Source organism: Mastigoproctus giganteus, chromosome 8, assembly GCF_048544385.1.
Source record: "Mastigoproctus giganteus isolate SK-2022 chromosome 8, ASM4854438v1, whole genome shotgun sequence".
NCBI lineage: Eukaryota > Metazoa > Arthropoda > Arachnida > Uropygi > Thelyphonidae > Mastigoproctus > Mastigoproctus giganteus.
The window spans coordinates 94,602,322-94,615,734 of record NC_143582.1 but is presented as its reverse complement, the minus strand read 5'-3'; the positions used below and the strand labels follow the sequence as shown (position 1 = coordinate 94,615,734).

General features: G+C 38.3%; 1 protein-coding gene across 4 annotated transcripts in view; it reads left to right on the top strand.

Annotated features, from left to right (window-relative positions):
* LOC150081721 (cell adhesion molecule Dscam2-like) overlaps positions 1-13,413 on the top strand; it is a 285,694-nt gene that overhangs the window by 256,357 nt on the left and 15,924 nt on the right. For all 4 annotated transcript variants that reach the window (XM_090379593.1, XM_090379594.1, XM_090379591.1 and 1 more), the window contains one exon: positions 10,074-10,244. In XM_090379593.1, the coding sequence (XP_090235719.1) occupies positions 10,074-10,244 (171 nt within the window). The remainder of the gene's footprint in view (positions 1-10,073; positions 10,245-13,413) is intronic.

Genomic DNA, 13,413 nt, shown 5'->3' with positions numbered 1-13,413 from the left:
CTGCAATTCTCCTTCTTTCCCGCTTAGGGTCATTTTCATGGTCCAGTTGCGTTAGGACTCCTTTCTTCAGGTCCTGGAAGAGACCCCTCTTGACAACTTCCAGATAGAAAGGTAACCTGCAATGACTTGTAACGCAGGGGTGCTGACAGCGATACATTGGCACTTCTCCAATCCAGAGGAATCTCTCCGGAATTCAATAACGCCCCCATAATTAACATGAATGATTCAACGCACTTACTATTGCCGCTTCCCTCAAAATTATTGGATATATCCCATCAAGTCCACGAGCCTTACCCGCCTCTAGGCTCGGAAGGTTTTCTAATAATTAATCTTGATTTTTGGAAAACCAAATTTCAATTTAGTTACGTTACCCACATCCATCTACGCACAGGAAGTGATCTGCCTCAGTGTCCACAGCATCTAACGGTTAAATAAGCAGAACAACTTCAGTTCTATCTCTAGCTAATATTCGAGAACCGAAGACACTACACCATATCATTGGCGATAATACAAACGTTGCAGAATATTTGTTTTCTGTAACAATTCTGAACAGGTTTCACATACGAAAATGGAATGATTCATAATTATTTTCTAGCACAATTCTCATGAATAGACACCAATAAACTTTCCTACTCTGTGCATTTCAGGAAAAAAAAAAAAAACAGTAATTAAACTGCGTAAATAGTAATTTGTTTGGAGTTATTTTCTATAATTCTTTCTATAATTTCAAGCCAGAAATGTTTGCCCGCTTTTCATCAATAACAGTAATTATCAGCCGTGTTTTTCGCTAAGAAATCCACACCGGAATAAAAAAAAAAAAAAAAAAAAAGATATTCTGTTTACAACATTCAACGTTATGTTGATGCAATCTATTCGTTCCTTTTGAAAGAAGAAGAAGGCGTTATCCCAAAACGCGCATGTAGTATTCCAGCAACCCAAAGAAAAAATAAATAAATAAAAGCGTACAAAAGCCGTGCCAACAATTCAAACATCGAAAAAGAGAAACTCAATTTCCTGAGTTTTGGCGTACCGCGGCTAACGTATATTCTGTTTACATCCAGGACTGCACTAGTTTCGTTATTGAATGGAGGAAAAGGCAACGGGTGTCTTTTTACACGAGCAGCGCCATCGGGTGATTGGACATTGAACACGCTGCTTGTCAGTGGTGGAAGAGACTGAGCGCAGAAAGCTCAACTGGTGACAATAATCACTGAACGCAAATTGCGCAAAAATATTTTATTTCTTCTTAAGTAACTGACCTCCCTGTGATGTTTAATTTGGGTGAGAAACGTCCGTTCTCCTTTATCGTTTTGGTGTGGGACTAGTTATTTATTTACGACAAAAATGCATATGGCGAAAAGAACAACTATAACTCTACCAACTCAGCTAAACTGACAATTTAGAAAATCCTTAAAAACTCGCCATAGCTGAATTAAAACTAAAAGAATTTAGGAGCCAACAAATTTCAAGCATAATGCGTCAGTGCTGTATAGTTCTTGTAGGTGTACTATTTGTTCGCTCCAAACTACTTGAGTTCAAATAGCCACACCTTTTGGAATGTCTTATGCTGCGGAGATAAATCACCACCGAGTTATGTTTTATTGTTGTAGTGCCTATAGTTATTTTTCTTGTCAGGGATAATATTTGATAATCCTGTTGTGTACTTTTGAAAGGCAGCATATATTGTGATTAGTGTAACGTAACTAGATTTAATAATTTTTCTAATTAGTTTATTAATGTTCATCCTAGAGTCCTCGAGGTATACCGCTGGACCCCTTTCAACGAAGATTTTATGGGAATAGAAAAAAAAGTCGGATGAAGCAGAGACTGGATATTCCCTCTCAGATCCCTGCCTTTCTGATAAAGTGGCTTGAGTTTTCGATTTGCAACACAACTTGTCTGAACTAAGTTGTTATTTGCATAGTTAAATTGAAATGGAGAAATGATGCAAATACAGTATAATGACTTCAACCTGTGTTGGATGAAATCCGTCTATGCGAAGACGCTTCTTCCTGGTATTTCCCGTACCATTTCTTCTATGACTTAATTGCTATCCTTATTACACTTCAAACACCTCGCATCTGACATGACACGACACAGACAAGCAATTTAGACACAAGAAGTGGTAGAGGAAATGCCACAAAGGGTCTGAGAATTATTGTATTGCTTTAAGAAATTAAAGATAGGTTTTGTTCAATAGTGGTATTAGTTCCATTTTCACTCTTCTCGGTTTTGTTTGAAGGTGTATGAGACAGTTGGAGGAAATTCTGAATGGACAATATCTCTTTTTTCAGAGAAAACGCTGAGCATGGTCCTGAACTTTGATGTTTTTGTGGCCATGGAGAACTCGCTGTCTTTTCATTTCGGGATGATACTCAAGAATTACAGATCTCTATGATTGCGTCCAAAAAGTTTGGTTCTGCTTGGACGTTGTAAATTATATTCTTCGGCTAACTTTACTGTACAGATGTAGCACATTTGTATAAAGTAGATTGTAAAGGTACCAAATATTTACTTTAATTTATTAGTATAAGAAACCTTTTTTTTAAAATTATTTTGTAAGGGAAAATAAGTTTTTGGAATGTGCTCTGAAATGCATCCAAAAAGCGACTGACTATTTTGGTACTGCAATAGAATACCTTTCTTTTTTATTTCATGTTTACCTTAATTATCTAATTAGTTCATTAACTTAATTGGCTTTAATCTGCTGATGTTTTGGCAAGTAACTGGGTCTACTTTAAAGAAAATCCTTAGTCCTCTGAGTTTTCATCAACTGAAGTTTACCTTTATTGAATTTTCCGTAAACTTTCCCATTAGCAACTCTATTTATTTTACATTTCCTTCCCTTCATTAGGGTAGCGACTGGCTCGATATTTTATCTTCTCCAATGGAATCTTCGAGTATTCAAGACCTTATCGATTTTTTTTTCATTTTATTTGCATACTTATACAGGTAAGGAAAATAACCTTACAACAATCGAAGGTTTGCTTTTCGTTTCTTATTTCTTCTTCTAAATCTCTTTGCAAAACAAGATAAAAATAAGATTTTATGGACCATGAATATCACCACGCACAAATTTTCCACATCGCTTTTGATCGCTAATATGCTCTTCGCCAACATATACTCCAAACCAAAGAAAGACAACGTTTTAAAAATATATATATTTTATTTATTTTTATTGGAGTATGTTTCTGTGGACCTTAATGATATGCTTAACACTGTGGGGAAGCTTACAGTATGGGGAGACCGGAATCCTGTTCGAATTCCCCTTAAGATTGTGGATAGTTCTCTGCTTGAACTAGGATGGTGTGTATTGCCTCTGAAGCGTTGCTTCAGGACAACATTCCTAAGACTATCAGTTATGTTCAGAGCTGGGCTGAAGAGGGCAAGGTTCACCACGCCATTTTTCTCAATTCACCACTGTACTGGTCGTGCTTCGTGACACAGAGCATTAATGTTGATACAAATACGCATTTCCAAAGAACCTCCATAGTAATTAAGCAGAATTGTTATCATAACAGATAATTCTGAGTGATACGTGTATGCTATACACTCTGTATAGAACATTTTTTAAGGTGCTCAACGGTTTTTATTTATTTTTATTTTATTTTTAATTATCTTATGAAGACCTTCAAATTAGATAAAGTTAGTTCAAGTTGCCAGAACGCTACTTACACGATTACCAATTTGATGGTGTTAATGAATATCGAAGGTTGATCACAGTTCGATCTGCCATTGTGAAACAAGATTGAATAACAAGGTCGAATAACTTAAGATTCGTTACCACCTAAAAACTGGAACTTTGGTTCTATGTGGCTGTGAACACGAATTCTAAATGGGAAATGCCTATTTGAATTTTCGCTATTTTGTTTTAAGATGAAGGTTAGAAATAACTCTTCGCCGAAGGGTACCCTCCCATGTATGATAATTTGCTTTGGATCGGACAGTAAACACTCGAGTTCTAAATGAGCAGTGCTTATAATTCAGATGGCGGCCATCTTGAAACAAGATGGATAGACCCCTCCCTTCAGGAACCTCAGGAACTTGGATGTTTCTTGAGCAGCATAATTTATAGATAAAGTAAATATTCCAAATCAGACATTTAGCGAATTTCTGTGAACTTAATTTTGCACCCCTTAATTAATAATTGAATTAACGGTCATAATTTAAGGAAGCTGAAAAATAATCCATGTATAGCTTGCAGCGAAGATTTATTCGAAAGGCTGAGTTATGGTTCTGTATTAATCAAAAAGGACAACTTGGCAAGTTAACAAACATTAAAGGAAGGAATGCATTTCAGAACAAATAAATTTCTGGGCAGCATACATTCCTACTGCTTTTTGATAACAGAGAGCAGTGGATAAGTTGTAAAGTTTGGCTTTCATAATGTACTGTGGCCTTCCTTCAACAATAGAACTGAAAGACAGATGCATAGAAAAAAGTTTCAGCTTATGCTTTCCGTATGAAAGTTTATTTATAAACCAGTTTGCCAACTAGAGCAGCAGCAGCAGAATTGGATGCAAATATTAAGCAGTCCTTTAGAAATATGTCGCATTTCAAAATAATTGCTGCACTCTACATTTCAATAGGCACTCTTCTTTATCGGCTTTCATGGCCAAAGAAGCGTAGCTACATTTTAGTAGTCCTTTAGATACAATCGATAAAACTAGCAAGTTTACTTTTAGGAGTGATTTCTAGATGTGAAATATTTATCGGGCAGTGTACAGAATGACCTCTTGTTCAGTGATGATGCTGCTTTCTCACTTATTTGGTGGACCTGAGAAACTGAATTAAGCTTTTTAGATCAATGTTTTATTAAGCTTTTCGCTGAACATTCAGAGGATAGGAACTGTGGAGTTCTAAAAGCCTAAGAAATAAAAATATTTTTCTTACCATTTATGTTTAATGCTACATAGGCTTTATTTTTCTCTGGTATCATAAATGACGTCTACGATGGGATAGAGAGTGCATGATGTCAAAATTTGCAGATGATGGGAAAGTTAGTAGAGTAGTTAATGATCGGCTGAAGCAGCTCTTCTTACTGACGAGTTAGATAAACTTCGGTCATGGTCAGAAAAAGTGCGTGTTTTAATGAGCACAATGCAGTCTTACACCTGGAGAAATAACAAACCCAAACAACTTACACACTTAGTGGGATTGAAGTGAAACCAGTAGAGGAAGAAAGGGATTTGAGAGTTGATTTCTTGTTGGTGATTTATCGAACATTTGTGTGTAGAGATAGTGAGGTTATAACACAACTGTATAATGCAATTCTGAGCCCATTATTTGAATACTGGGCTCAAGTATGAACATCGCATGAGGCACAACATTGAATATGTGGGCTAGAGAGCTTGGACGCCTTAGATGGGACATTGGCAGCCTTAGACAGAACTCAATTGAGATCTGCAAGGTTCTGAGAGGGAATAGTAAATTGATGGAAGGTTTTATTTTCACCATTGTAAATGATTCCAGAAATAAGGGTAAGCAATTAAAAATACGGGGAAAAGAGTTGGATAGGATTGTTGGAAGTTTTCTTTTAACCAACAAATTGCTAATTGCTAGAATAAAAATATCCATGTGGATATCGTTGAGGTGGACAGCGTGGGGAAATTAAAAAGTTACTTACGGGTGGAAGGAAACAGTTTTTTATTTTATGTTTTGTTTTTGGACAGCGCAGCAAAAACCTGTCTTCCTTCCATTTTATGGCGAATACGACTACTGATTTCTTGATCCTTGAATCGTTAGTTAATTGATCTTAAAAGGAAAATCTTAATCAAAAATGTCTAACAAACGAGTCCTGAAGCACATTTTTCATGCTACACCGATGGAAAGTATTAAAACTAATCACCGTCATTATATAAGTATGCATTGACACTTCAATCGAAATACTTCACTCGCTGGAACTATCTTATTGTACAACGAAGTTATGATGCTGCTAATGCACATTTCTGCATCATTTACTACAAGTCCGCTTCATTGTGTACATCTCTGACATACACACATTAGGTCGTCCCCATATGGTAGGGCGTAGCAAATTTGTTGCTCCTGTTTCATGCCAACACGACCGATCCACCTTTGCATGCTGTTAATTTCTGCTCTTGTTTACAGTCTTGCTGTTAACTGCGTATGGGCAATAGGATATCCTTCAAAGGCTCAAGTATTGCTGCGCGAAATAAATCCAGGTTAGCATAATCATTAAGATGGTTATGCAGTAAATACTGAAAGTTAGGTGCTCGCCGAATGAACAACACCCACTGGGCTGATGATGAATCACTTCTGTTTTGCTTGTGTAAAATTGCTTGTAGACTTTCCTTTTTAAGTTTCCGTCTCATGAATTGTTTTTCCAGTGAACAAAAGTTCGCTAGGAATCTAACATGAATAGAAAACTTGCCTGTAGAGATTATCAATCGGCACGTATGTCGGCGCCATTTGTGCACGATAGTAAAACAGGCGATTTTTAAAGATACTCCACTAAGGGACACTACATTTTCTATTGCTACCTTGCATGTGCTCTTTCCTGTAACGTCAGGCGTGCGATTCGCGTTCGGCTTCATGGCCTGACGCGTTGGAAGTGATTGGCATTAGCGAGAATGACAGTTGCTGGCTTTTGTAATGGATGATCCACGCTAAGAAAGTTTGGCGGGTTGTTTTTTCTGTATTGCAACCACAACGTTTATGATCCATGCAGTCACATGACCCAGAACTTTGTGTACCTATAGTAGAGCAGCGTTTATCGAAAGATGTTAATTAGACGTAACTATAGATCGTATTGAAAATCGGTTGTTTGTTTTTTTGGTATTTTTAAACAATAAAAATTGTTCAGAATTTTACCATCAGAAGGCTAATCGATTTATACACTCCTGTAAACAAATTATATGAGATTTCTACAATACACTGCAGATAGTATCTTATCCTATTGCGAACCAAAATCATCCCAGAGATTAATGAACGTGATTTACAATTAAGCATAATTTTATGCAGAATGGTGCTATGCCCCATATTAACAATAATATCAAACAGCTCCTACGAAAAATCATCTCACAGTAGAGCGAATTAACCGTCACTATTTTCCATATCCTTGGCCCGCAGGATGGCCCTGCAGCCTTTTAGCCGTGGAGATATCTGAAACACCGTGTTCGCAGAGATTTCCCTACAACTTTTTCAGATTTTTAAGGACGCAGTCAGTTGGGCAGTGGTGAGCATTCCTTTGTAAATTTTGAAGACAGTTGCGGAGACCGAAATATCCCTTTTTGATTACTTATTAGAAAACAATGGAGATCACGTCGAGATGTGATCGTTGATGCTACCTATAATTTTCAAGTTAATTTTCGAAAGTGGGAAAGAACTTTATAAGTGGGAAAGAAATATAACACTCTAGTATATTAATAGAAAATATTTAACTATCCAATTGAATATATGACTGAAAGGCCAGCCCCGGTCCGACTGAGCAAGCCTAACTACACTTCTATTTAAAATATACTTAAATAACGCTGAATTCTCTGATTCACTTGTCTTATTTATAGTGTCCTGCAGAAATATTTCCTTCTGAACTATTACAGTTCCCTCAACCATTGGTCCAATAAAGAAGGCAGTTTGTTACTCATATATCAACTAATTAAAATTTCCCTTCTGTACGTCCCCTGTTGATTAAATTTACTTATATTTGCATCGAGCCAGTTGAATAACTTAATTGCATTACTAGGAAGCATCTCATTTAATTTTGCGAGTTGATTTCCAGCGAAATTAGATGTGCTGTATCTCTTTATTTACCATCAGGTATTCTCCGTGATATTACATGCCATATTTCTAAGTGAATCAATAATTCTTCGCTTTATTATTTAATAAATCAATACTTAATGCAATCATAACTGAGTACGTAAATAAAGTTTGTATATCATCTCCCTCTTACAGAAAATATTTCGTTATATCGTAGGGGATATATTAATAACCGCTACTAGTTTATGTTACATAGATGGTTGATCTCAAATTAAACGTAGCAGTATTTGAAATAATTAATTGTCCCATCATTATTAATTATTCAGAGATGAATCATTTATATGCAGAGATCTGTTTTGAGCAAGTCGTGTTCTGGGGTTTTGATTTGAAACACGGACGATGAAAATTTATTTAAGTGTAGAACTTTACTGAGTATTGATTTACATAAATCATAATTTTATAGCGGTTCAGAAACATCATTATACTGTACTTGTTTTAAAAGAAGTAACTTGTTTGAATCAGATACGTGCTTCAGTGCACTCCAATAATTGAGATACGTGTCAGCACCAGACAGTGCTCAGGATGCTGCATGATATCGGTTACTGCGGTCTACCGCTGCCTATGCTAACCACCCCGACTAATGCCAAACACCATCTAGTTTGATGAAAAGCCCCCCGTTCTGAGATCACAGAACAATGGAAAGCTATGCTTTGGAGTGACTGGTTTCACTACATGGTCTTCCAGTCTTTTGATGGTGCCCAGATGCAGCGGAATTAGATGTGGAAACTAAGGAAACCTCCTGCCGGACTGCATGGTCCCAAAAATGAAGTCTGTCTAAAACTTTGCAAAGTCCATATAAACAATATCGGATTCAGTGTAGATCAGTGCTGCGCATTTGTGGTAAAGGTTAGTTAAACAGACTCAAATAAGTTATGCCTAAGGTCGCCCGAGGGCTATGTCAACGAGCACACGTTCGGTAGGTAGTAACCACGGCTGACCGTGAGCATTCCACCAGCCGTACCGCTTCGGATATGCTCTGACCCAGTCGTCTGGCCATTTCAGTTTGGTCTTTGTCAAACTCGCTTAAGTCCGCTGCCTTTCCCATCTGAAGAACTGATTAATGGAGCTCAGTATCAGGAGTTTTTTTATACCGTGTCCCAACCAGCGCACGCGCCGTAGTTCACCTGCAATTGCTTCGATTTGCATGAGAAGTCGCTGGTCGTATTATTTTGGCTCATCGGTGCACATCAGTACAGAACACGTCGATAACTTTTCAAGTGTTCTCACTCGTTTACAATTGATAAAGCGAAATTATGAAACTTGTTTGATTCACTGGTCATGGAAGTGATAATAGCAAACTATCCCTCGAGGAAAGTGAGCGCGCGGCATTTAAAAAAAAAGATAGCGTCTCTTTTTCTTAAACTAAGGCCGATGGCTGAATAATACAATGAGGATCTCCAGAGATTAAACAGAGAATTCGATTTCGATTATAACTCCGGGGGATATTTTTAATTAACAATCGCTGGGCTTAGAATTATCTCTGGAGAATATGCGCATTTTACCATCTACTGCGTATTGTTTGTTCAGATTCTAGTCTACCACCGAGGAGAACATCAAACAAAACAGAATGCTTTGTAACCTTCAAATAGAGTTGTTCTATTATCCGCACGAAACGGGACCTTTCAGTCATTAATTTAGTGCTGGAGACATTGACGGAGTTTTAATTAAGGTTCCTGCCAACTTTGAATACCTGTGTAGATAAATGAAATGCTTTGAATAGTTCGCGGGGCTCAATATCACTGGGCTCTACTCCATGATGGAGACAAGCTTCTGAAATTAGATTGTTTTTACAGGGGACTGAGGTATTTCAGTAGAAACATCGGCGTAATTAATAGAAGGAGAGATCAAAGACCTCCAGACTTATACAAGAATGAGAAATTTAACGAAGATATTTGCACGGTGGAATAATGGGACCACCAACAGCATTTACTCTTGAAAGCAGTGATAATTCGGTGAAATAATAGATTCTTTTCCCTCGCATATATGCACTTAGCAATGCTAATTGGCACTTTACCAAAACAAGAGGAAAAGGATGAATCACCTTACTTTCATACTGTATATAATAATGCATTTTGTATCATGGAATGCTATTATAGTTTTTGAATATTTTGAGGAAGAATTCCATCAAGGAAGCGTGGTATTGATTCACCCTAATTAGAACAGGACAACAGCGAAGGGATCAGTAATAGAAAAATTATATTTTTCATTTTAATGAAATCTTTACAAACGTATTTGATTTTTTAAAATTTCTTTTCCAGTTTGGTATTCTGTATTGATAAAATAATTTTTGCTTTCAGAGGTCACAATAAGAGCGACGCAAGAGATCCCCAGGCCGAAGAGCTCTCCCCTCGTAACAGATTTGGAAATCTTGGTACCGGTTGTGGTATCTGCAGTTGTGGTGCTGGTGGTTATAATTGTTGGTTGCGTTTTGTGGTCCAAGGAAGCGAGGTGTAACAACAGAAATAACGGTGGGTACGAATAAGAGTTCTTTGGCGCTAATTTGATAGTAGCCTTTACTGAGTAGACTTTGTATTAATTGAAAGATAATTCCATAGGAAATAAATAAGGACCTTCCACCCTCCCTTAAAATATGTAAGAATTGTATTTATTTATTTCTGTTCGGTGACAGCAGATATTAAGGTATTTAATACCAGACACAACGTCTTCCATCTTCACTACAAATATTACCTAGAAATATTTCAGTTAGGAATTTGATATCGTGCATATGTAATAAGTCTCATAAGTTAAATGTATATTTATTTAGTTTTCCATCTCCATCGGTTGCTGAACTAGAGCCATCAATACAGCGAGAGGTACATTGGAGAAGGCTGAGGTGTTTAGTATCAAATGGCACCAGGGGTTCCCCAATCTCTGCGTAGGTCCATGCCCCACCAGAGGGAAAACAGGGGCGGCAGCGAGTGGGGAGGAGACAAGGAGTCACCCCCCCCTTCCTACCCGTGAGAGGACCACGCAAGATAGCGTGGCTAGGGAGGCCTAATGGCAACATCTGAGCTGTGCTGGTGATTGTGTCACTCTTGGGACGAACCAAGGAAGGAGTTGCATGGCACTATTCCCGCGGAGGTTTACGGTTGGGGTAAAGTTCGATGCCTGGCAAAAAAAGTCTTGGGCAAACTTGGAAAAGGCGCTGTAGTGTTGCTCGTGTTCCAGAAGATGGTTTTCTTGATCCTGCGGCAGGTAATGAATCTGTGTAATGAGAATGCGTCGGAGACCTTCGTAAAGCGGGCAGTGGTACATAAGGTGATCCCAGGTTTCCTGGAATCTACAGTTACACAGAGGGTTGCCTGTTGTACGGAAGGAAGTCAGTTTTGCACGAATGGAACCGTGTGAGAAGGAAGGTGGTTTGTAGATCCAGAGAGAACCATGTTGGGCATTTGGATAAAGTGTTTGGACTACTGGAACAAATTTTCTTGTTATGGCCCCCTTTGTAGACGTCCACTTAGTCTGCCAGACCTGTGTTAAATGGGTGATAAGTCTCTTTTCTTCTGCAGTCCTATTGTTGAGTAGATCAGAGGCGAAGTCTAATATTGTATCCGATTTTCCTTTGGAGAGTTGATAGAGTAGACCTGTGCGGACAATTTCTAGGTCTAATGGTAGTACACCTGCTAGGACTTGCAGGGCATGGGTTGAGACTGCGCGACAAGCTTTTGTTATTGTTAGGAGGATAGAGCGCTGGATGGTTTCTAGCTGTCGGCGATTGACGACTGTCTGCATATTCGCGAACCACACCCCGGAGGCATAAGTGATGGCAGGGATGAAAACTGCCTAATAGAAGAGCGCCAGTGTGCGCTTTTTGAGACCCCAGTCCCGCTGGATTATCCTGGCCATTGTGCGTTTAAAGAGCGTTTTTCTCTACTGCGACTGAGTTTTCATTGATTTTCTCTGTTACTCAATAAATTTTTCTGTTAAGTAGCTCTACTTTCTTAAAAACACTGAGAAGTGAGCCCAGAAGAAGGAAAGTACCTTTTTCTGTAATTTAGTTCTCTTACTAACTGTACTTACCTCTATGCTTGGCTACCAAGCGGCACTGCTCCTGCCTTCCTTTGGGAGAGGCGGTAACCTGGGTGGTAAAAATAAACCCCCCAGGGCCAAAAGGAGCCAACACGGATACAAATAATTATCCATCTACAGAGCCATCGAGCTCAAGATCAGAACCTTCAGACGTAGATGAATCCAATGAACCCAAAAGACTTCGAAGAGAAGCACAGTATGATCACGATATATCAAATTTTCTGATGATACATTCACTATCCGCCCAACCTATGGGCAAGTTATCACCGTTCTTAATCCAGAAAACTTTGGAATCTATTGCCGTATCACCAAAAATGGTGAAAAGACTGCAATCTGGTGACCTCCTGATTGATACAGCCACCTCTAAACATTCAGAACATCTGTTAAAGACAACAACATTTGCTGGGTTGACAGTAAAAATTATTCCCCACAAAACCTTAAATTTATCAAAAGGTGTCATCAGTGAGTGGAACCTAATTACAGTGTCCGAAGAAGAACTACTCCAGGAACTCAGCAGTCAAAAAGTAATAAATGTGAAAAAAAATTATGACCAAAAAAGGTGGAAATCTCAATCCAACTAAATCCATCATACTGACATTCAGAACTCCGAATTTACCATCCTCAATTAAAGCTGGCTATCTAAACTGTTGGATTCGACCTTATATTTCGATTCCCGTTCGCTGCTTTAAATGTCAGAAATATGGTCATTCGCAGCAGGCATGTAGAGGTGAAGCCATATGTCCCATCTGCGGGTCTAAAGATCACACTCCGGCAGATTGCTCAGTCAAAACCCCTGTTTGTCCAAACTGCAAAGGAAGCCATCCAGCCTTTTCCAAAACTTGAGCTATGGATAACAGGAAAGAAAAATACAAAATAGAAAATAAAGTGACGTTTCCTGATGCACGTAGACAAGTTATGTCGACCATGCCTAGCAGTCGGTCTTATACAGCTCGCACTCGAAACTTTGTTTCTACTGCAACTCAAACAGATGTATCAGTTCTGCCTAACACCTCTAGCGAAGTGGCTTAAATCTACACTTTCAAACTCAAAAAAGATAATCCTCCAAAAAAAAAAACTAGCGAAGCCACAAATACTCCAATCAGCATCCCTACTCATACCCCATCTGTCCCAGCTGAAAACGAACAACTAAAATCTGACTCAGGCTCTAAAAAAATTGCATTTTCCACCAACAGTATGGATGTAAATGAGCTGCTAGATAATGAGGAGCCCATTCTAGAATTCCATGCAGACGACACTAGATGATTCCCCAAAAAAAAAAAAAAAAAAAACCGGAAAAAATGTCCTGTGTTCAATAAACGGTCAGATGAATCATGCTCAGGTGAACCTAAATAATGCATGACATCATATAGTGGAATTGCAGAGGACTAAGCAGTCATTTTGATGAATTAAGAGATTTAATAGCTCAATTCAGTCCCCATAGGTGTATGCTTACAGGAAACATTCTGGTCACCTCATGTTTTGCAAAATTTTCAAATTATACCATATACAGACGAGATAGGAACTCAGAATCATCTGCACGTGGAGGAGTAGTTATTCTTGTTAACGCTAACATACCATCCAGGCCGATTCAATTGAGAACTACCCTAG